General features: G+C 33.1%; 3 protein-coding genes across 3 annotated transcripts in view; 1 reads left to right on the top strand and 2 right to left on the bottom strand.

The window, feature by feature from the left end:
* Positions 1-21,384, top strand: part of LOC123258918 (suppressor of Mek1-like) — a 106,854-nt gene that overhangs the window by 5,811 nt on the left and 79,659 nt on the right. Inside the window, exons 4-5 of the mRNA XM_044719171.1 lie at positions 4,383-4,504; positions 4,869-5,047. The gene's annotated coding sequence lies outside the window, so the exon portion shown is untranslated. The remainder of the gene's footprint in view (positions 1-4,382; positions 4,505-4,868; positions 5,048-21,384) is intronic.
* On the bottom strand, positions 17,945-19,523 carry LOC123259681. The gene is made up of 2 exons (XM_044720314.1): positions 19,259-19,523; positions 17,945-19,189 (listed from the first exon to the last, which is right to left on the bottom strand). Exons 1-2 carry the CDS (start codon positions 19,506-19,508, stop codon positions 18,102-18,104), a joined length of 1,338 nt encoding a protein of 445 aa, XP_044576249.1. The 5' UTR covers positions 19,509-19,523; the 3' UTR covers positions 17,945-18,101.
* On the bottom strand, positions 19,580-20,498 carry LOC123259684. Its single transcript, XM_044720317.1, has 2 exons — positions 20,176-20,498; positions 19,580-20,100 (listed from the first exon to the last, which is right to left on the bottom strand). The coding sequence occupies exons 1-2, from the start codon at positions 20,486-20,488 to the stop codon at positions 19,619-19,621; spliced, it is 795 nt and encodes a 264-aa protein (XP_044576252.1). The 5' UTR covers positions 20,489-20,498; the 3' UTR covers positions 19,580-19,618.

Genomic DNA, 21,384 nt, shown 5'->3' with positions numbered 1-21,384 from the left:
AAAACCTTGGAACGGTGTGCTCATGACCAAATTGTTAAATATATCAATGACAATAATTACTTCAATGAATATTAGACAGCATTTCGTGGAGGTTTGGGTACGCAGACTGCCATTGTAAAGTTCTGTGACGATATAAAACAAGCGGTGAATGAGTCAAAGGTTTCAATTGCGATCTCGTTTGACCTTAGCAAGGCCTTTGATTCTGTTAATCACAAAAGATTATTATGTAAATTGTCATCTATGAACATGTCGAATTCAGCCGTTGATTGGATTGGATCTTATTTAGCAAACAGAAAGCAGTCCGTACGCTCTAGTGAAGGTAACTCGTCGTGGGAAGAAATTGTAAGTGGTGTACCTCAGGGAAATGTGCTTGGTCCGTTATTATTCTCACTATACATCACAGATCTAGCTAAACGTTTAGATTGCCAATACTGATTCTATGCTGATGACTTACTAATATACCTTTCTTGCCATCTTTCTCAAATCAGTGTTTGTGTGAATAAGCTTAACGGTGAAATAATAAAAATTACAGATTGGTGCAGAACTAATCATCTAAAAATGAATCCTTCGAAGACGAAAGCAATTATTTGTGGAAGTAGAGCAAAAATTAGTAGTGATGAGTGCAGACTAGCTGACACAATCTTTGTGGAGGGGTGTGCTATTCCTTATAGTAGCACTGTAAAATACCTTGGGGTGACTATAGATAGTACTCTCTCATGGGAGAATCAAGTAACAAATTTGTGCAATCGCGCTATGAGTATTCTAGCACAACTAAAAATAAACAATGAAATATTTAGTGAAATTTTACGTATTAAGCTAGTATCGACTTTAATAATTCCTCTCTTTGATTATTGTTTTGCGGCGTATACGAATATGTCAAACAAATTATTATTAAAGATGCAGCATAAATTGAATTCATGTGTTAGATTTATCTATAAAGTACCAAAATATGAACATGTTACTCCATATTTCTAAAAGTTAGGTTGGCTAAAGCTTGCAGCGAGAAGAGATTATTTCATTGCTTGTCTGTTTTATAACGAAATTCGACTAAATTATCGGCAGCTATTCGGCTCAAAACTAGACTTTTTGCCTGTAGCATTGCGTAGAGGTGATGTCCGACAAGACTATCTTCGTATACCGCAGGCTAATTGTGTCATGTATGATAATTCATTCTTAATTCATGGCATACGTATCTGGAATGCACTGCCAGCTGAGACTGTGGCTGTAGATAATTTGGTTGAATTTAAAAATGCTTGCTTCAATCACTTTTTTGAACATGACAATTAACAATTGCAATCTTTATTTTGGATCTTATTTAAATATTTTTTCTTGTAGAATTATTATGACTTTAAATTAAGTTATTTGTTTGTATTAAATAATCTATTTGAATTTTATAACATTTGAAATTAAATCTAATTGTAAACCTTTAATTAGTTAAGTAATCTTGTAACTTATGTAAACCAATGTAATTTAAATATTGATGGCTTTGAGGGAGCTTAGGTTCCAGAGCCAAATAAATTTTTTATTTATCTATCTATTTATTTTACCTATTTTTATCCATTGTCTGCTTAATCCACCCCAGATGACACTTCTCTACATCGGGAAACTCAGACAGGCGACTTCTCTTCATGTTTCCATGCCCTTCAGCGCATTGAGACTTAATGTTTTCTTTGAATTTTATTATTTTATAATATGTTGATTCCGGAACACCAAACTCAGCAAGAAATTCAGCTCGGGTTTTGCCACTCTCAAATGAATTAATTATTTGAAGCTTTTCGCTTAGAGAAAATGCTTTGAGTTTACGTTTAGGCATTTTGATTGCACTCTGGGTGAATGACACTGAGCCACTGTTGTGCGACTAACGAATATACTAAGTAATTTGCTATACAAATGATTAGTAAACTGTACAGAAATGTGTTAATAAGATTTGGAAAATGTAAAGAATAACTGAAAGAAAAAAAAATATGTGCTCAAGTCTCATTTATAGAAGTATAGCGTGAATAGTAGTCTCAAGTATAGAGGTTTTGACGTCAAAAATAGCTCTCACTTACAGAGGTTTTCATTTCTCACGTATGGAGGTTTTTGAGAGTAAAAGCAATGGGACTCGATAATTATTCTCAATTATCCAGTTTTTTCACTTTCCTAGTTGTCACTTATCAAGGTTCGACTGTATCTTAAAAACTAATAAAGATTTTTCAAATTTCAAAAAAGATTTAAAAAGAGGAGGAAATTTTCCCAGAGAGTTAAAAATACGCCCGAAAACGGATACTCCGGTTTGCGTAAGCCACGCCCTTTGGACCTTTAATGAATAAATATTATTCAAACTTATTAAATATGAAAATTAAAAATTGAAAAAATTCAGACGCCTACAGGACAGATCAATGAATAATATAATAATATAATAATAATCCGTGGTCACCAAATTTTCATCGTGATTTTTCAATAAGTTATCCATTAATTAATTAACAATTTTTTGTAACACGAACATTTACATTGCAAGTGCGATAATTGTTAAACTATTAATATGAGAATTTTTTTCCGTTCGTGGAGCTATTTTTCAAAGGTCTTAGAATAGATTCCCGTTGGAAAAATTAAAAAATTGTTAATTTTCGTCTTTTTATTAACAATTTACTAAGGTGAAAAATTATAAAGCTTTATTAAACATTGAAAAAAATAATTTTTTTTATTAATATTATTATTGATCCATTTTCTTATGATCAGAAGCTATTACTTAAAAATTATTTTTAATAATTTTTACTTCCTATTGTTTAAAAAACTTTTATAAACAAATGCGTTGTTTATGAGATAGTTCAAATTTTTTTTTTTTGATAATATAATCTTTGATGATAATTATGATTAAAAAAAAAAAAAAACAGTTTCTTGAAAAAAATTTTTTATTGCTTAAAAATGCATTTGTTAATTCACAATTAATTGCAAAGGTTATTAAGAATTAACGGAATTAACGGAATTAACTGAAAAAGGGAGTTTAGTTTTTTACAAATATCTTAAAAACTAATAAAGATTTTTTTTTAAATTAAAAAAAAAGGAGGAATTTTCCTAGAAAAAAGTCTGGACTCCCGGAACTGTAGGACCAATATTAATAATTTTCCCAGAGGGATGAAAATACGGCCGAAAATGGGTGCTCTGGCTTGCGTAAGCCATGCCTACTTTGAACTCTTGATTAATAAAAATTATTTTAACATATTAAATATAAAATTTAAAAAATAAAAAAAATCAGGGGCTTACTGGATAGATAAATTAACAATAACTCGCCTGAAAAAATTTTTATCACAACTTTTCAATTAGTTATGCAATTGTTAATTAATAATTTTTTTTCTGCTTGAACATGTACATTGCAAGTGTGATAATTGTTAAACTATAACTATTTGAGATTTTTTTCGTCTCTTGGAACAATTCTTGGAAGGCTCCAGAATAGATCCCCGTTCGAAAAATTAAAAAATTTTTATTTTTCAATTTTTTATTAATAATTTTCGTTGTTGCAAAATTAAAAACTTAAATTAATCATCAAAAAAATTTATTTTTTCAAAATATTATTAATGATCCGTTTTTATGTTGTCAGAAGCTGCACGGAATTAATTTTTTTAAATTTTTATATTTTACTGTTTAAAAAATTGTTATAAACAAATGCGTTGTTCATAAGATGGTTGAAAATTTTTTTTATGAAATTTCAATCTTTGATACAAATAATGATTTTTAAAAGAATAATTCTTCTTTAAACAAATTTTTGGAGTTTATTGGAGTTTACACATAATTTTGTTATTTATATCTATCGATATTAATTTGCGATTTGAAAATATTAACAAGTTAATAGAGTTAGTAGTTTTGACGAATTAATTGCATAATTAATGAAAATAAATGTATCATGTATGCTTCGAGTACTATAATAGTTAATTCCATTTACCATCATTTACTAATCTATATATTCGATATAATCGTTCGTAAGGAGTAAACTCCAGTTGTGCGTCGGAGCTGACACACGATTTTTTTTTCATTAATTGAAATTAGTTTATGTTTCGCGTTACGAATGCCAAAAAGACGTATCTCAAAATATACGGCCTTTTGACTCTGCAGAATCGAAAAAGCGTATAAAAAAGAATTTTAAAAAAGTATACATCTATGAAAAAAAAACAAACAAAATTATTTTGATACATGCCCTTTTGGTTTTGCAGAGCCAAAAAGGCGTATATTTTGAGATACGCCCTTTTGGAATAAGTAACGCGATATTTCTACTGTTGATTTATTTGTGTTTATTTATTTTTACAGCGGCATCTTTGAATGTGGTGAGATAATAGCTGGATACTATGGCACAACAACGGAAATAAGTAGCATGTTTAACAATTTTAATAGAAAAATTATTACAGACTCGAAGACTAATGAAGACGTTATCAATTGTACAAATGATTGGAACGAAAAGTCGATACCCAGAAACAGTTTTGTAATTACAGTATAAATACTGATAGAAATTTTTCAAACATTACTACATGTAAGATATTATTTTATTCGATACTCAGTTATTCTTTCTCATAAATTTCCGACGACAGGTTATAAATACGCACGATAAAAATGCCTTTCTATTAATTTTTGATTACGTAAATTTACAAAACTGCAACATTTTAAATACAGACAGTAATATATCAATTTTGTTAAAAATTTGTGATCATCAAGTCACTCTTGAGTTTCTTTCTTTACATAAAATTAAATTTAATTTCTACATAAAATTTATAACGTTTATTTAAACCATCGATTAATCATTGAAGCTTGATTTATGCAACATTCCTTTTTTTCACATACAACATTTTTTCCTCTAATAAGTTTTTTATTTAATGTCAAATGATTTCTTTATTCAGATCACGATTGTTAAGCTCAAAACTTGATGTTGCTATAAGAAAACGAAAGAAACAATGACAATGGAAATGGGACTGGAGCCATTAAAAAAAAAATCTGAGGAGATTTATATTGTTAATTATGATAAAGTAATGCAATTTTTTAATAACTATACGATAGAAGTCTATAAGATGGGCAAAAGGTTAGTATTTTTTCAATAAAATTTTTTTCTTTTTAAAAATTTATATTTTAGACGTTAGTTTTTTGATATTGATGCAAGTAAAAATTAACGTGAATTTTTTTTCATCTATTAAATGTAAAATTAATCTATTCTTGAGTGCATATATTCCTTTGATTATTTACATTGTTTCACCACTGTTTATTTTTTGTTTATTCAATTGCTTTGACAACAATAAAATTAAAATGAAAGTTATATATGTATCAATATGATAAATATGATATGATGTATAAACTTATCATACGTCGGTATAGTAATAATTTATTTTCTCGTGAAAAAATCTTACTAATTTTTTATTTTTCAATTAAAAAAATAAATTTTACCAAAATTGTTATGAATAGCATATATAGTAAATATTATTCAACTTATTTAAATATTATTTACGCCAAAAGTATTTCATCCTAAAATTAATTATTAATTAGTAATTATAGTTTATGAATATACTAGTATACGTTGCGCGCGCAAGCGCGCGTGTGAATGTTGGTATGGAATTATCTATATTTTCATGCTTATGATATATTTGACCAATCACGTTACGAATAGTTTGCTTACATGATATATTTTCATATTTTTCATCTAAATTATAAGAATGGATTTAATATGCGTGTAGTGCTTACTCTTGAACAAATGACTAACACGACTGTTATATTATCATATTAATATATTGTTTTACACTCGTTGTAGTTTAAGTACTAACAAATGAAATTTAGTGTGAAAGGTTAACTATTATTACTTTTAATTTTTTTTTATCTTATAATTTTGCTTATTACACATTCTGTTTTCTTTTTTTTTACCGGAATATTTTTAAATAACTATGCCACCAATAGCAGCCGTACCAGTTGAGTTAGCTGTTAAGGTATTAAAAAACGCCATTCGGCCATACCCGACATGGATAGGTAGATTTATTGTTTGATTATTTAAAAAAACACGTTATTAAAAGGCAGTAATGTCCTAAAATTTATTTTTTATTATATTTTTGCAAATAATGATATGAGACCGAATACAACAAATAGATATTCAAAAACATCTACCTAAAAAATAGGATTTGTAACAGATGAAAGTCATTTGATGATAAAAGCTAAAAATTAATTTATTTTTGATTTATTTTTAATTTTCTTAACTCTGAAATAAATTGGAAAAAGTATCAAAAGGTGACGAATAATAGCTCAAATTGAAGATAATTATGTGATTTTTAACATAAATTTGATAAATTCGAGCTATCTTTCACGTCTTATAAATTATTTAAAGAAAAAAGGCTGAAATACGTTAATTGAAAAATTTTTGAAAATTTTTAAATTCAAGGAATTAATTTAAAAAATCATAAAAACTAGACAAATAATAGTTTAAATTGAAGGTAATTGAATGAAGATTAAGATAAATTTGATTAATTTTATCTATCTTTTACATCTGAAAGATTATTTTCATAAAAAATACAAAATTCAAAATTTTTTGAAAATGAAAAAAATTTTCAAACACCCACAACTCATAAAGTAACCGGCCGATTTTGCTCATCTTCGAACTTGATCTTGGTATTGATCCACAGAATGAGTCCACAAAATTTTATAAAGATCGGTTGAGATCTGTGTGCGCAATCCTGCTGACATGGCGCGTTATCTATCTTCTATATATATATAGGAGACTTTCTATAGATATAGATAGTCACTCATCACGATATCTCTGGAACTATAAGACCCAGAGACTTGAAATTTGGCAGGAATATTCCTTTTGCCAAGTAGAGGTCAGCTAAGAACGGATTTCACGAAATTCCACCCACAAGGGGGGTTGCGGGGGTGTTCACGAAAAAAATTCATATTTTTCAATTATGGCTTTTAATAGTTCAAAACTTGGTCAGAATGTTTCAAATTACATTTAGAAATTTTTTAAAAACGAATTCTGTGACATTCCACCCCCCTGGCGTGCCCGTGCGTGGGCGTCAAATTAAGAAAAAATTCGTAAATTTCAATCTATAGCTATTAATACTTTGAAACATGGCCAGAATGCTTTTTTGGCGTTTTTGAGCTGTTAAGAATAAATTTCATTAAATTCTACCCCCACATGTCCGTGCGTGGGCGTAAAATTAAAAGAAATTGTACCTTTTAATCTATAGCAGCTAAAGGATTGAAACTTGGCCAGATTGATTTTTTTGGAGTTTTTGAGCTGTAAAGAATGAATTTTATGAAATGCCACCCTCACAAATCCTTGCGTGGGCGTTAATTAAAAAATTATAAAATTCAATTCCTAAAGGATAATAAGAAGGCATTAAATATAAAAAAAATTAAAAATTTTTATATAAGGTAAAAGCCCTAATAGATGATCATGTACCATTATATGATCACTCTATGTATTTGTATACCTATATTTGTGAATATAGATATACAAATACACGGAGTGATCATATACTGGTACGTGATCATCTATCGGAGCTTTTACCTTAATAGCTTAGAACATATTTTGTTGTTACATTTATAAAAAATACAGATCCCAATATTCTTTGTTTTTTGATCAAGATTATTATTATTAAAAAAAAATTCAAATCTTTATAGAATTACACAATTGCAACGTGGCCAGTTGGCTCACACTAGGTAAACGCCAATTTACCACCTGATACTAAACGTTTGCTGATAACATGTAAGCCAGATTAGAAATTAGATGATAATTGTTAATAGTACGAAAATCGTTGAGAGTGGCGCTAGAGCGTATCCCCACTACTCAATGTTAATTAATGTACGCGGAAGCCGCGTGCAGGCAGTCTTTGTTCAACCCCCATAATGTATACTTCTCTAATTGATATATTTATTAAAATATAAGTAATTATTTTCACCGTGTTACAATGTGATGTTCGGTATTTTATTAATTTACACCGTCTATTAAATAATAACGGCATTTTAAACTATATTTGTACGATACGACTCTGATTATTAGTTAACAAGGAGTATGTCGTACATTAATTAAATAATACGACGCATATACAAGATAAATTTGCTTGGCATGTCGTGTACTCAAGAGGTCTCGAGTAGTCAGCTATTTTGTTGAGGAAAGCGTCGTTTCATTGTTCGAGGAAGATCCTGGTTTGTCGGTCACCTCGATTCAATCGTCTGTTCCTGAATCAATAACCGGCCCAGTTGCAGCCACGAGGAATCTACCACCGCTGGACAACGTTAAAGCACACCGAAGTGGTAGTAGTACCTGTTGTAAGTCAGGTGGTATATTGGTAAGAATTGGACGCTGTATTGAACTTACTTTGAGCTGTATTTTTCAATATTTGTATTTGACGACCATTTAGCTCTATTTTTCCCACTAAGCGATCAGCGGAGCAGTACGCGGTAGAGGTTGGTTTTGTGTCGGAGCTGAACTCACTTTTCAACGAGTATCGCCACCCACGATTTGCCCTGGACCATATTCTTTACGCGAATTAAATCAATTTAGCTATTTGTAGCTTTGAAAGCTATCGGCTTGGTCCGCCGTAAAATCTAAAGCTACAGGCATCTGGAGCAGCAGCGACTCTTATAAACTACGGCTTCGAGTTGGTTACACTCCGGGTGTAACGAGCGTGTCTTTTCGGCCCAGTTCGTAGTTAATTATTAAATATAAATTTAGATAATTTATTTTCGAATACAAAATTTATTTCACTCTACGAACAGTCGAGACCAGCCACGTTACAATGGCGCCCAACGTGGGGCAGGGCGAAATTAAATTCTTTAAAAAATAAAAATTTCATTAAAAATTTGAAAAATAAAATTTAAAAAAAAAAAAAAAAAAAAAAAATTCTGGAAAAATTTTTATCATTCTCATTTATTTCATCGAGTTAATAATATAAATTTGTCTTTCAGACACATTTGTATTATAAAAATCATTAACATCAAGAGAAATTTCTATTTAAAAATAAAAATTTATTACTTAAAAATTTAAATACACAAAGCGCGAGAATTAAAATTTGAACGTTGTATGTTTTTGGATTGTATACAAGCCGGGAGCGCGTCACTACCACACCGCTCTCTTCTTTCCCTTCACCTTCGAGTTCCATAGAGCTGCGCGAAGCAGCGACGCGGTGACCGAGAGTTTCCGCGCCAACACTGGCCCATTCAGCCCGTCGCCTAGCAACTGCCGAGCCGCCATACTGTTTTCCGTTTGGTCGTTTGTTCACCACTTACGTCACCCAAACACAAAGATCAGTGTAGAATTTGCTGTTCATTTACAATCAGATGTTTGAGCGGACGAAGTCACAGCTGATAAAATTTAATCGTTGCGAGATATAATTGCTTGATTAGAGTTAAATAATTTTAATAAAAAGTAATTAATAAATAAAAGTGTGATACAATCATTTGAAAATTATAAACAAGGAAAATTTCTGCGGTTAAGCCGAAAATTCGGCATTGTAATTAAAGATTATTAACAAAGGACGCTATTGCGCGTCATTTAATTTAACCGGGACTGTAGTCTCCTGTAAAAAATTAACAAAGAACGCTAGTACGCGTTAACCAATTTAACTTAGGCTGAGCCATTTGATAATTTAAAATTGAAGAGTCTACCAATAGAATTATTATTATTTTTATAAATAAAATCAAATAAAAAAATATTTTGTATCGCGTATTGTAAGTATTTTTTTTATGTTACAGTTGATATTTCGTTGTGTTATATTTTACTAATTATTTATGTAAAAATAGGAACGAGTGAGTTGAACGAGTGGGTAACAACAAAGGAGAGGATAAAGTACTAAGTTTGAAGCAGGAATTACTAAGGAAATATTGGGAATCACCAATTCTCAGACCAAGGTTTTATATTATTAAAATTGCGCAGTACCATAAAAAAAACAAATTATAATATTATTTATTTAAAAGCTGGAATTATCTGTAAGTACCACTTAATTAATTAATAAGCAACTGCTTGAGCTATTCAAGTAAGAAGCTAACTTTGGCTATATCTTTCGGTACTATACAATTATTTTGAAAAAAAAAAAAAAATTATCTGAAATTACCATTACTGTCTGGGAATCTGTGTCTCCAACTATTTCTCATTGCTCTATTTCTGTAAAGGAGAAAACCATCAATAGACCGCTTAGTAAAATTAATCAAAATTTATAATAATTCAAATACAAAATTAAATTAAGAAAAATTCACGCGTTTACAGACCAAAAATTAATTTATACTAAGGACCACAAAGAGGTCAGCTGTTTATATTAAATAGAAAAAAGGTACCCCTAGGCTCAGTCAACATAATATTAAATTAATTGAGTGGATTTGACGAGTACTCTCCACTCTTGGATTACCATTAAAATAATTCTCATTCATTTATTCAAAATTGATTCGAGTTTACTAAAGGAACGTTTTATTGACACGGTTCAATTTTTCGATAAAAATTAAATCTAAACTTTATTTGATATACTAACGCATATAAATTAAATTTATATTAAAAATTCATAGTACACTGAATATTTAAATCATATTAAATATTAAACTAGGGGTTAATAATATTAAAAATAGCAATTAACAAATAATAATCTGGGTCCTTTAGTACAAACTGTCTCTTACACTTTTTTTAACACAATTTAAACTAATTTGAACAATGACCAAGAAAAATAAATCCATCCGCCGCAGAGCAGCGCGTTTTGACCGAGTCAATTTATCCGATATCTCCGAAAAATCCCAAGAAGATCTGAAAGATTCTTTAATAAATGACTCTTCTGAAAACGTTATCGCAAATTAGCCATCATTAGACGCGACAAAAAAGAACCGACCGATAGTGACGGACATCCAGGTGTTGGACCCTCCGTTAAAATTAGCTCCGATTCCCCATGATAGACAATCCCAAGCCAATCAAACAAACGCGGAAGACTCCTTACCCCCTGGGCAAATACCATCAATTCTAGACATGAGTTTTTTAACCGCTTCGTTCAATAAGGACAATTTATCTCAGCCAGCAAAGGAAGCTCTGGCCATCACGGACTGTATACACCGGTTGTCTCAACGAGTCGATCAAATAGATGGCAAATTAAGCCATGTTTCACAAGCCTTAATTTCTTTAACTAATAACGCGGCGACTACTAACTATATAAAAGCCGCCATCGATAAGGTATGTCAAAAAATCGAGGCGTGTGAGAAAAACAATCGAGACCGGGTCACGATGATCGATAATCGCGTAGTACAAATGGAAACCCAGCACAATCAACTTCTTGATAGGGTCCAAGCAATTGATTCCCAAGCTACCGCGGTCCAAGAATTAGAATTGCAAGTCCATGAACTATGGGACGAAGTTGTTAACGGGAACGAAGCAAATTCAGCTATGAAAGGCGAGATCGGGAAAATAGCGAGCGCTACGACTGAGTTAGGAAAAATGCTAACCGGGGCGCAAATTGCGTTACGAACGACGCTGAATCACACTTCTAGAATTGCCAAAGCAGTCGCGTCGGTACCGGAAATACGTGAAAAATTATGGACTGAAGAGGAAGTGAAAAATTAGTCAGTACTAAATCCCAACTTCATTAGCCCGAGATCAGCTTGCGACAATTTAAAAAATATGTCCGCCAATGAAGAAAGATTATTTCAGATAATTCGAGAAATCCCACGTAGATCACTTGAAGTACGCGTTTCGGGTGCCACCATGCCAGAGCCAACACCAGCACAGACTCAGTTACCGGGATTAGGTGGCTCACCAGTACATCATTCCAGCCGAGTTGAACAGTCAAATAATTCAACAGAGGACCAACTTACCGAAATCTGGCAGGAGCTAGCGAGACTTGGAGCAAAGGACCAATCTCAGGCTCCACCAAGAGGAGCTGGAGATAACACCAGGAGCAACACAACAGGAAATCGACCGCGTGATCAGGAAAGTTTGGTTGCGCTAGAAAAATTGGCGCGCGCTCGAAATCTGAGTTTTCCTGAACAGGAAACTCAGCCTAAAATATATTTACAGGAATTACAAGAGTTCAAGGCAGAGCAGCAAATACCTGACAGGGACGCGATCAGTCTAGTAAAGGCTCTATTTGCAAAAACGCAAGCCCAATGGTTACGTTTAAATTCTCATAGGTGGGCCATCTGGGAAGATTTCGTGAACGCATTTACGGTATATTTTATTCATCCTAGGGCAGATCCAGAAATCAGTGCAGAGATTTATAATAAATATCAAGCAGCTGACCAGGAAGCGCGAATATTCATTGACGATATGCAGAAACTGTTTATGGAAATGACCAATCCTCCATCAGAAGAAGCCCAAGTTAGTATCATCGCCCAGAGACTAACCAAACAACTCCAAGTCGAGCTGAGAGCGTCGTCAACCAAGTTCACGGAGTATATCGGTTTCCGTTTAGCAGTTAATATGGCCACAACCAACTTACAGTATTTAAAGAAGGCCTATGACGAAAATGAGAAACTCTTCGTGAAGAAAAAATCACATTCTCAGTCATCTGCCCAGGTTCGCGTCATACAATCACCTGAGATAATTCAATTAGATGATGAAGAAATTCTCGACGGTACCAAAATTAACTCATCCATTAACTACGTAAAAAACAATTATCCACAGCGCAGAGGAAATTTTACACGAAACCAAGGATCTGAGTACCGACAAAATAAAAACAGTGGGAGACACGTAAGTTATGCTGCAGATGTAAAAGACTCAGACCTCAACAGAAGTCCGTTGGCCAGCCGAGAGAGCTCACCAAATCGAGGTCCAGCTGAAGATTACGTATGTTTTAACTGTGGAATGGCAGGTGACCATTACACAAGATACTGCACCAACGAAAGACAAGAAATGTGCACTAGGTGCAGAACACTTGGCCTATCTAACGCGACTTGTCCTTGCGATTCAAAAAACGCGTAAAGGACTCAACTAACGCCGAACAGTCCAAAAAGTTGAGCCCGAAAAATCGAATTCCTCCAAAACCCCCCAATCATCGCAATAATAGGCCCGAAGCTCAGTTAGTAACCCACCAAAATAATAAAATATTAGTTTCAGATTGCGAAGACGACTATTTTACAGACGAACCGACCTTAAGTGACGGTAAAATGGCAATACCTTATCGCGTAACTCAAGCCAAGGGATTTAATCAGTCTCTTCGATGTAGTTTAAAAGTCGGGAAAATCTCTATTGAGGCTGTTTTTGATACAGGCGCGAGTAAAAATTTTATATCAAATCAATTATACGAGAAGGTTAAAGAAAACGCGTTTAAAATCAAGAGAAACATTACAGGAGTTAAATATATCTTAGCTGACAACTCAATAGTTAATGAAGACTTTTGGGTATGTTTACCAATAAACATCGATGACATCCTTTGGAAGGAATGGTTTACTGTTTTTCCAGAGATGCCAGATGACATGATATTGGGACTTAACATGATGTCCAGGCGAGGTTTTAAATTAGATTTAATTGATAATAAATGGACATTTCGAGAATCGAAAGTACTTCATGACATCGATGTTGTGAAGGACGAAGAGCGCGTTTGTAGACTGTTAAGACTGACTAATAACGAGAGCGACGTACTAGAAAAGTTTTTAAGTCATCAATTTGAACAAATGAATTCCGTAAAACTAGGAGTCACAGACTTGATCGAACACGACATAGAATTAACTAGCGACAAACCGATAGTTACTAAACAATATAGAAGGTCCCCTAAAATGATACAAATACTCCATGATGTAGTAGACAAATTATTAGAGCAAGGTATCATTGAAGAAAGTACTAGCGAGTATTGTAGCCAGCCAGTAATTGTAACACGTAAAAATGGAGAACCAAGAATGTGTGTGGATTATCGCGGTCTAAATTCAATTACCAAAGACGTTGCTTATTCACCCAATCGAATGGATACACTACTAGACGCTATCCATCGTGCCAAATTTATTAGCAAACTTGACTGGCGTAATGCATATTACCAAATAAAATTAAATGAAAGAAGTAAGCCATTTACGGCATTCGCGGTACCAGGTCGCGGATTAATGCAATTTAAATACATGCCCTTTGGACTGAAAACGGCCCCTATTACCTTTATCAGGCTAACAGACAAATTGAAAGCAAAAATTAGGCAGGAACTTCGCGCACGGGAGTTACCTTTATGGTGGGAATCTTTTATCCAGGCTTATATGGATGATTGGGTAATTGCTACGACTACTTTTGAACAACACCTCACTATGTTAGAGGTCGTATTCAAAGTATTACGCGAAACCGGAATATTAATTAATCGCGAGAAGAGTGAATTTTGTAAGAAGACAGTAAAATTTTTAGGATTTATCTTTACTTATGAAGGCATATCGCCAGATCCGGAGAAAATTAAAACTATTATTGAATACCCCAGGCCAACGACGCGCAAACAAGTCAGACGATTTTTAGGGCTAATAAATTGGTACCATCGGCACCTCGTAGGAGTTGCTCGGGCTCAAGGTCCATTGAATAAGCTCACCAGCGGGAAAAATCCTTGGAAATGGGAAGAAGCCGAAGAGACATCATTTCAAGAGTTAAAACAGGCTATTCTGAAGGCACCAACTTTAGCCACACCTGATTATGAATTACCATTCATATTGTATACCGACGCATCTGACACCGGCATCGCTGGTATCCTCACTCAACAAGGAGATAATCAAGAATACATGATAACCGCTATCAGTCGCCCTTTAAATAAACATGAACGAAATTACACTACGACTGAAAAAGAATGCTTGGCCGTATTATGGTCAGTGCAAAAATTACGCGGTTATTTGGAAGGATACCCTTTCACAGTAATCATGGACCATGCGAGCTTGATCTGGTTAAAAAATATCAAAGATCCACGAAGTCGACTAGCCAGGTGGGCTGCAGAGTTGTCTGGACTACCAGTGACTATCGTACACAGGAGCGGCACAGAAAATGAAGCACCAGACGCGTTATCACGGGCTTACGAACATCTTGAAGTTGACGACTTGTTAACAGAAGAAGAAATGATCACGAATTTCCGAGTCAAATCTACCAACTGGTATGACCGAAAGAAGGATGAAGTAAATAAATTTCCAGAGCGTTTTCCATTTTGGAAAATAGTCGATAACGAACTTTATTATTACCGCGATTGAGACAAACAAACCTACCCAATCGAACAATCGGAGGTTTGGAAACGCGTAATTCCCGATGACGAAACAGATAAAATTCTAAAAGATAATCATGATCACCTGTTGGCTGGACACCCGGGTATCCAAAAAACATACAATCGAGTCGCGTCATTATTTTATTGGCCAAACATGTATAAAGACGTTCGACAGTACGTTCAACAATGCCAAACATGTCTATTTCAAAAACCCGATACAAATCCCCCAACTCCTAAACCAGGTAGACGACCGATCACAGAACCTTGGGAATGTATCTCCATTGACGCTATAGGACCTATGCCTCGTTCAGTAAGAGGCAAAACTCACATTTTAGTCGCTTATGATGTTTATACTAGGTACCTCGAAGCCGAGGCAGTCACTACACCGACTGGGAAGGGAGTTGTTGATTTTTTACGCAGGGTATTCGCCACTTGGGGAGCCGCTCGAGTCATTATATCAGATAACGGGACGGAATTTTGCAATAAACTTGTTGACGAGTTCTGTAACGATCGAAAGATCAATCATGAATTAACTCCAACATACCACCCTCAGTCTAACCCAGTAGAAAGAGTAAACAGAAATCTTAAAATTATGATTAGATCTTATTTAATTAAAAAACAAAATATTTGGGATCAATATCTTTTTGAATTAAAGTACGCGTATAATACATCAATTCATAGTTCTTTAAACGTCAGTCCCGCTTATCTTAATTTTGGTAGGGACCCGATTTATCTAGACCAATATAGAGACAAACTTGATGTAAAAGCTGTTGATGATTCTAAATCTAGGGAGGATATGCTGAAGTATATTGATGAAATGAGACATTACGTAGAAAAATGTATGAATAAAACTCAAGAGCGTAGACGAGCGTTAGATCCACCGAAACCACCCGTTGACCTCCCGTTAGGCTCAGAAGTTTATATTAGAAATAGAAAACTAAGCAGAGCTATTGATGGTATCTCTTCTAAACTATTACCTTATATGAGAGGGCCTTTCTTTATACAATCTTATATTTCTGCTTCAATGGTTGAGCTGGTGAATGAGAGTGGTGAAAGCATGGGAAATTTTCATATTTCTACTTTAAAAATTCCTCGTAGATCGAATAGAATTAATAAGGCAATAATTGACACAGTGAAGATGGACAACAACGAGTCAACAGGAGTTACTGATCCGAAAGCATCGGCCTCACCTATGCGGCGAATCAAGAGCGAACTAAGACCAAGCTATATCCACTGTTAATACGTGGATCACGATGAAAAACTAAAAATTGAAAATTCCAAGCGACAGGACGAACTATCTGAGCTGGAATGTAGTGACACCACCTCGGAAGAGCCGGTCACTGTCATTTCGCAGACACGAACTGACGTGGCGGTCATCGACGATCTTGAAGCTGTCTTAAATTTAGAGATTTCCGAGCCAGAAAAGGTATCCGCACCCAACAAGTCAGCTAAACCGACACTCAACAGATCAAGTGCATATGTTGACGCGAAGACATTCTGGGAAAGATTCCCCTGCAAGGGACCAGCGGACATCGGAGGACTTCCCGAGTCTGGCATGGTTAACACCGAACCTCTGTTGGTGACTCATCACGAGAACCTAGGAGAGATATCTCGAAAATCAACCATTGACATTCGTCGAACTATGACAAGAAAAGTGTGGGACGCGTACATCACCAGGCAAGTCAGTCACTACTTGCAGCAGAATTCACCTAGAACACGGGATGTTGAGACTCAGACGATGGAAACTAGAAACTTCCCGTACACTCCGAGGGGATGCATCAAATGCAAACAAGTCGGTCACGCATACAAGGATTGTCAGAATAATGCATTTGGCGAAGAATATTGCACCAATTGCTGGAAAATCGGGCATCGCAATGAAAATTGCCCTTTCCGAGACCGCAAGACAGTTGAATGGATGCGGAACCACTGCTTCGCTTGCAAGACCCCACATCCAATGTATGATCCACGATGTGGACGCTGCTTGACGCGTGTAGGCAAGGCCAAGAACAACCTGGGAAGCACCCAATATCTTCCTTAAATGCTGAACCCAGACATCGAGCGTGATAGTTAACTTAAAGGAAGCGACCTACGAGTAATTCACAAGTCTTATTATTAATATTCATTTAGAGTGATTAGTTATTACAAAAATCGCGTTCCTTAAGTAAAACGCAGTAGTATATTTAGTTCTGTTTTGATATTTTTTTTACTAGAAGTTAAGAAGTTTTCTTATCAGATTCATTCAAAGTTCATGATATTTATTATTATATTTGTACTCGAATAATTTATGTACGAAGTTCACTTATCCAAATTATGTTCTTTTATATTTTTCATTTTACGAGTGTTTAAAGTTAAAATATTATAGGGGTATTCCATGCCAAATCGACCACTTTTGACCCCGACCCTTTTCGATTTGGCCGAAAGTTTTCCATCCTTTTCTACCCTATAAAAAACGGTTCTCAGAATTTTTTTGAATTTTTTTACCTAACTCCAAAAAAGTTATGAATTTTTCAAAAAAATGGCTTTTTTATTTTCAAATAGCCATAACTTTTTCAAAACTAAACATTTAGGTACCTTTTTTTTTTTTAAATTTTTGTTTTTAGATGTACTTTCCGATAAAAAATATTAAAAAATTTTTGTAAGTCAATACATATGGAATTTTTCAGTTTTTTGACAAAAATCAATGATTTTTCGAAGTTCGACATTTTTTTTTTTTAATTTTTTTTTCTAAAATAAACTTTAATCAATTCCACAGTTATCCCTGTAGAACCCAGATTGGGCCGATTTCTCTTTCTATTTTTTTTATTCAATTGAAAAAAATTGTTAAATTTTCAAAAATGGAAAAAAAATTTTTTTTCATAAATTTTATTTATATAATGAGATAAATACAATTCAACGATTTTACGGCATTACATTCACAATTTAGAGGCTTCATCGATGACTGTAATTAGTAAGATCAATAATTGATGCAGCTAAAATTAATTACTTTTCTCTCTGTCGTTTAAATATTTTACAAATTCTGTGTTCATTCGAATTCGAAAAGTTTTTAACTAGTAAACAACCATTTTTGTCCGGAATTATACAATGTAGTTGTTGAGTTCCTGTAATCGGTTTCGTTTTCAAAAATCGATCATTTAAATCATTTACTGCTGTGTCATAATCTTCTTCTGGGGAAAACTTCACTATAATATTCGGCAAGTTATCCGGTGCAGAAGCCCATTCAAAAAGTTCTTCTGGTGTCGTTATTTGTTTGTCTACCGCGAGTTGGAGACTTGCTCTCGCTGCAAGTCGTTTGAGAATACCACCGATTCCATCACACGGACATTTCCCATGGGCAGTCGCAAAAAAATGCCATTCAGCAGGAATATCAAAATCATCTTCGTGGTAATATAAATTTACAAAGTTTTTAAAGTTTTTAAATTGTTGAGGAGCTCCATCAGAAAAATAATAAATCTTGTTACAACGTTCAGGAAGACTTTTCACGTAATCAGTTATTATTTCGATGAAAACATGAACAGCAACGGCATCATGTTTGTTAGAATCTGAGATAGTTACTAAACTTTTGTGTTCAAGTTTGTTATTTACTTTATAATAAATAACGACTGGAAAAACTGTTGCCTGATTATTATTCCAGTGAAAACCAGCTGCCGCATTTTGTACTACGAAGGCATAATTTTCTGCAAAATCACAAATAATAACGTATTCGTTTGGTTTCAATGTTTCTTTCAATGTCTTCAAGAATTGGGCTTGCTCCTTAGCAATGAACGAATGAGGTAGAAGAATTTCTAACTCACTACAAAATTTTTCCACAAATTCTTCTGTAGGCTTAATAATAGTTTCTAAACTACTTCTCGGTTTTGATATCCAATATTTATATGTAATATTCTCGATTTCCCGGTCCTCAAAACATTTTAGTAAAATTTTACTCAACTCATCGACCCCAGGACAGTTTTTACATCCACCTAAATAACACTGAAAAGATGGATTTTCACATATAATCATGCTCAAGTAATCGCTGTAGTGTTTAATGGGCTTTTCTGTGTTCCTTGTCAAAGAATAAATATTTGCACCTAAAATAACAGTAATTTAGTAAACTTAAAATTCACGCATTTATAATTATTAATTAATTTGATAATTACCAAGCATCATTAACTTCACGTTTTGATGAATCGTACACACGCAGATGGTGTGTGTTCCACTTGCCCCTGCTAACACACAATGTTTTGGTCGCAAAGAAGCGAATTTTGAAAATCCAATTCTCTCAGCAGGATTTATTTCACAGAAACATTGGTATAATTCTTTTAAGTTAGACAGGATAAGTCTTTTTTGGACGTGTATCCGATTACCATCATCACTTCGAATTGATACAAAGTCTTTCATATCGGGCATTTGAGCACTATACTCATCATCGTTGTAAAAATTTTCAACTTTTAATTTTACCTGATCAGTAATTATCCTCCCTATACAAAAATGTTGAGTAATTTAGTTTTCAAGTGTATTTAAAACATCGATTTTACGCTACCCATACCTAATTTCGATTCAGGTGTAGAAAGTAAACCCGTTTCTTCAACCAAATTTTTTGCTACTCTTGACAAATGTCTTGATGTATTCATAGTTTCACAAATACGTCTCTCACTCCATTTTACAGGTAATAATGTTAAAATTTGTATTTTCAAAGACTTATCAGTTTCTTTATCGTTGAATTTATCATACAACATTTTAATTAGAGAGCGAAAATTTTCACCATCGTCATCAATCGATTCTTCATCTGAAGAAGAAAGCAAAACTTTTTTCAAGCTGTCGGATACCCGATTTATTTTATTGTTCAAAAATTGATTATCATTCAATTTCTTCGATGGAATCGGTGATTGATTTAACAATTCTAATGCATGGTTTATTACGGGTAATTGAGTTGCAGCGCTAACTTGGGATCCTGAGCTTGATTGTGATGCTTTGGGTTCGCTATCAAATGACATGGAACCTTAAAAAATAATAGTGAAACATATAGCTACTAGAAATGTATTCAAGTAACGTATAAATAATTAAAAAAACTTACGGAATGATAAGGATAATGGGAGATCCGTGGCAGTTGTATTACTATCATTATCAGCCTGATCATTGTTGTCATTATTGTCACTATAGTTGTCTTCACGGTCACTTACATCAGCACTAGGATCATTACGAGCATTTGTTTGTTGCTTCACTAACTCTGAAGCTTTTTTTCGACAAGAACTGCATAATAAATAATTATCATCTAATCCTAACGTTACTTTCATAATATCAGTCGCCGGACGTAAACCAATTTTTTTAAAATGAGATTCCAACTCAAAAGGATTACAACACCGATCAAATACCTTTTTTGACGCCATAAAGACAAATTAAAAATGCGCTTATAAACTAGAGAAATTATTTATTTATACAACAAATGTAATGACAATCTTTTATAAAACACTAGATTGCACAAAAGATTTATAGGTTATGTTTTAGATCTCAAAATGAAAAAGCCGCACTTTTAATCAAAACATACTAGCTTATAGCATCTAGTTTACTGGCTATAGGTAAGTCGATAATTGTTATCCCTAGTTTATCGATCTAATTGATATATTAAAATTCTGAATCTTACTAATTACAGTCATCGATGAAGCCTCTAAATTGTGAATATAATGCCGTGAAATCGTTGAATTGTATTTATCTCATTATATAAATAAAATTTATGAAAAAAAATTTTTTTTCCATTTTTGAAAATTTAACAATTTTTTTCAATTGAATAAAAAATAGAAAGAGAAATCGGCCCAATCTGGGTTCTACAGGGATAACTGTGGAATTGATTAAAGTTTATTTTAGAAAAAAAAAATTAAAAAAAAAATGTCGAACTTCGAAAAATCATTGATTTTTGTCAAAAACTGAAAAATTCCATATGTATTGACTTACAAAAATTTTTAATATTTTTATCGGAAAGTACATCTAAAAACAAAAATTTTAAAAAAAAAAAGGTACCTAAATGTTTAGTTTTGAAAAAGTTATGGCTATTTGAAAATAAAAAAGCCATTTTTTTGAAAAATTCATAACTTTGTGGGGGTCATATCTTCCACCATTTTTTTTGTAAATTAATTTAAATAATTATTATTTATAATTATTAATTTTAATTCATTATCAGTTATGATTATTAATATTATTTGATTATTATTTATATTTATTAACATTATTTAATTATTATTATTAGCATATAATTATTTAGTTAATAATTATGATTATTATTATTATT

The sequence above is a fragment of the Cotesia glomerata genome, linkage group LG2, assembly GCF_020080835.1.
Source record: "Cotesia glomerata isolate CgM1 linkage group LG2, MPM_Cglom_v2.3, whole genome shotgun sequence".
Taxonomy (NCBI): domain Eukaryota; kingdom Metazoa; phylum Arthropoda; class Insecta; order Hymenoptera; family Braconidae; genus Cotesia; species Cotesia glomerata.
This window is presented reverse-complemented; position numbering and strand designations above follow the sequence as displayed.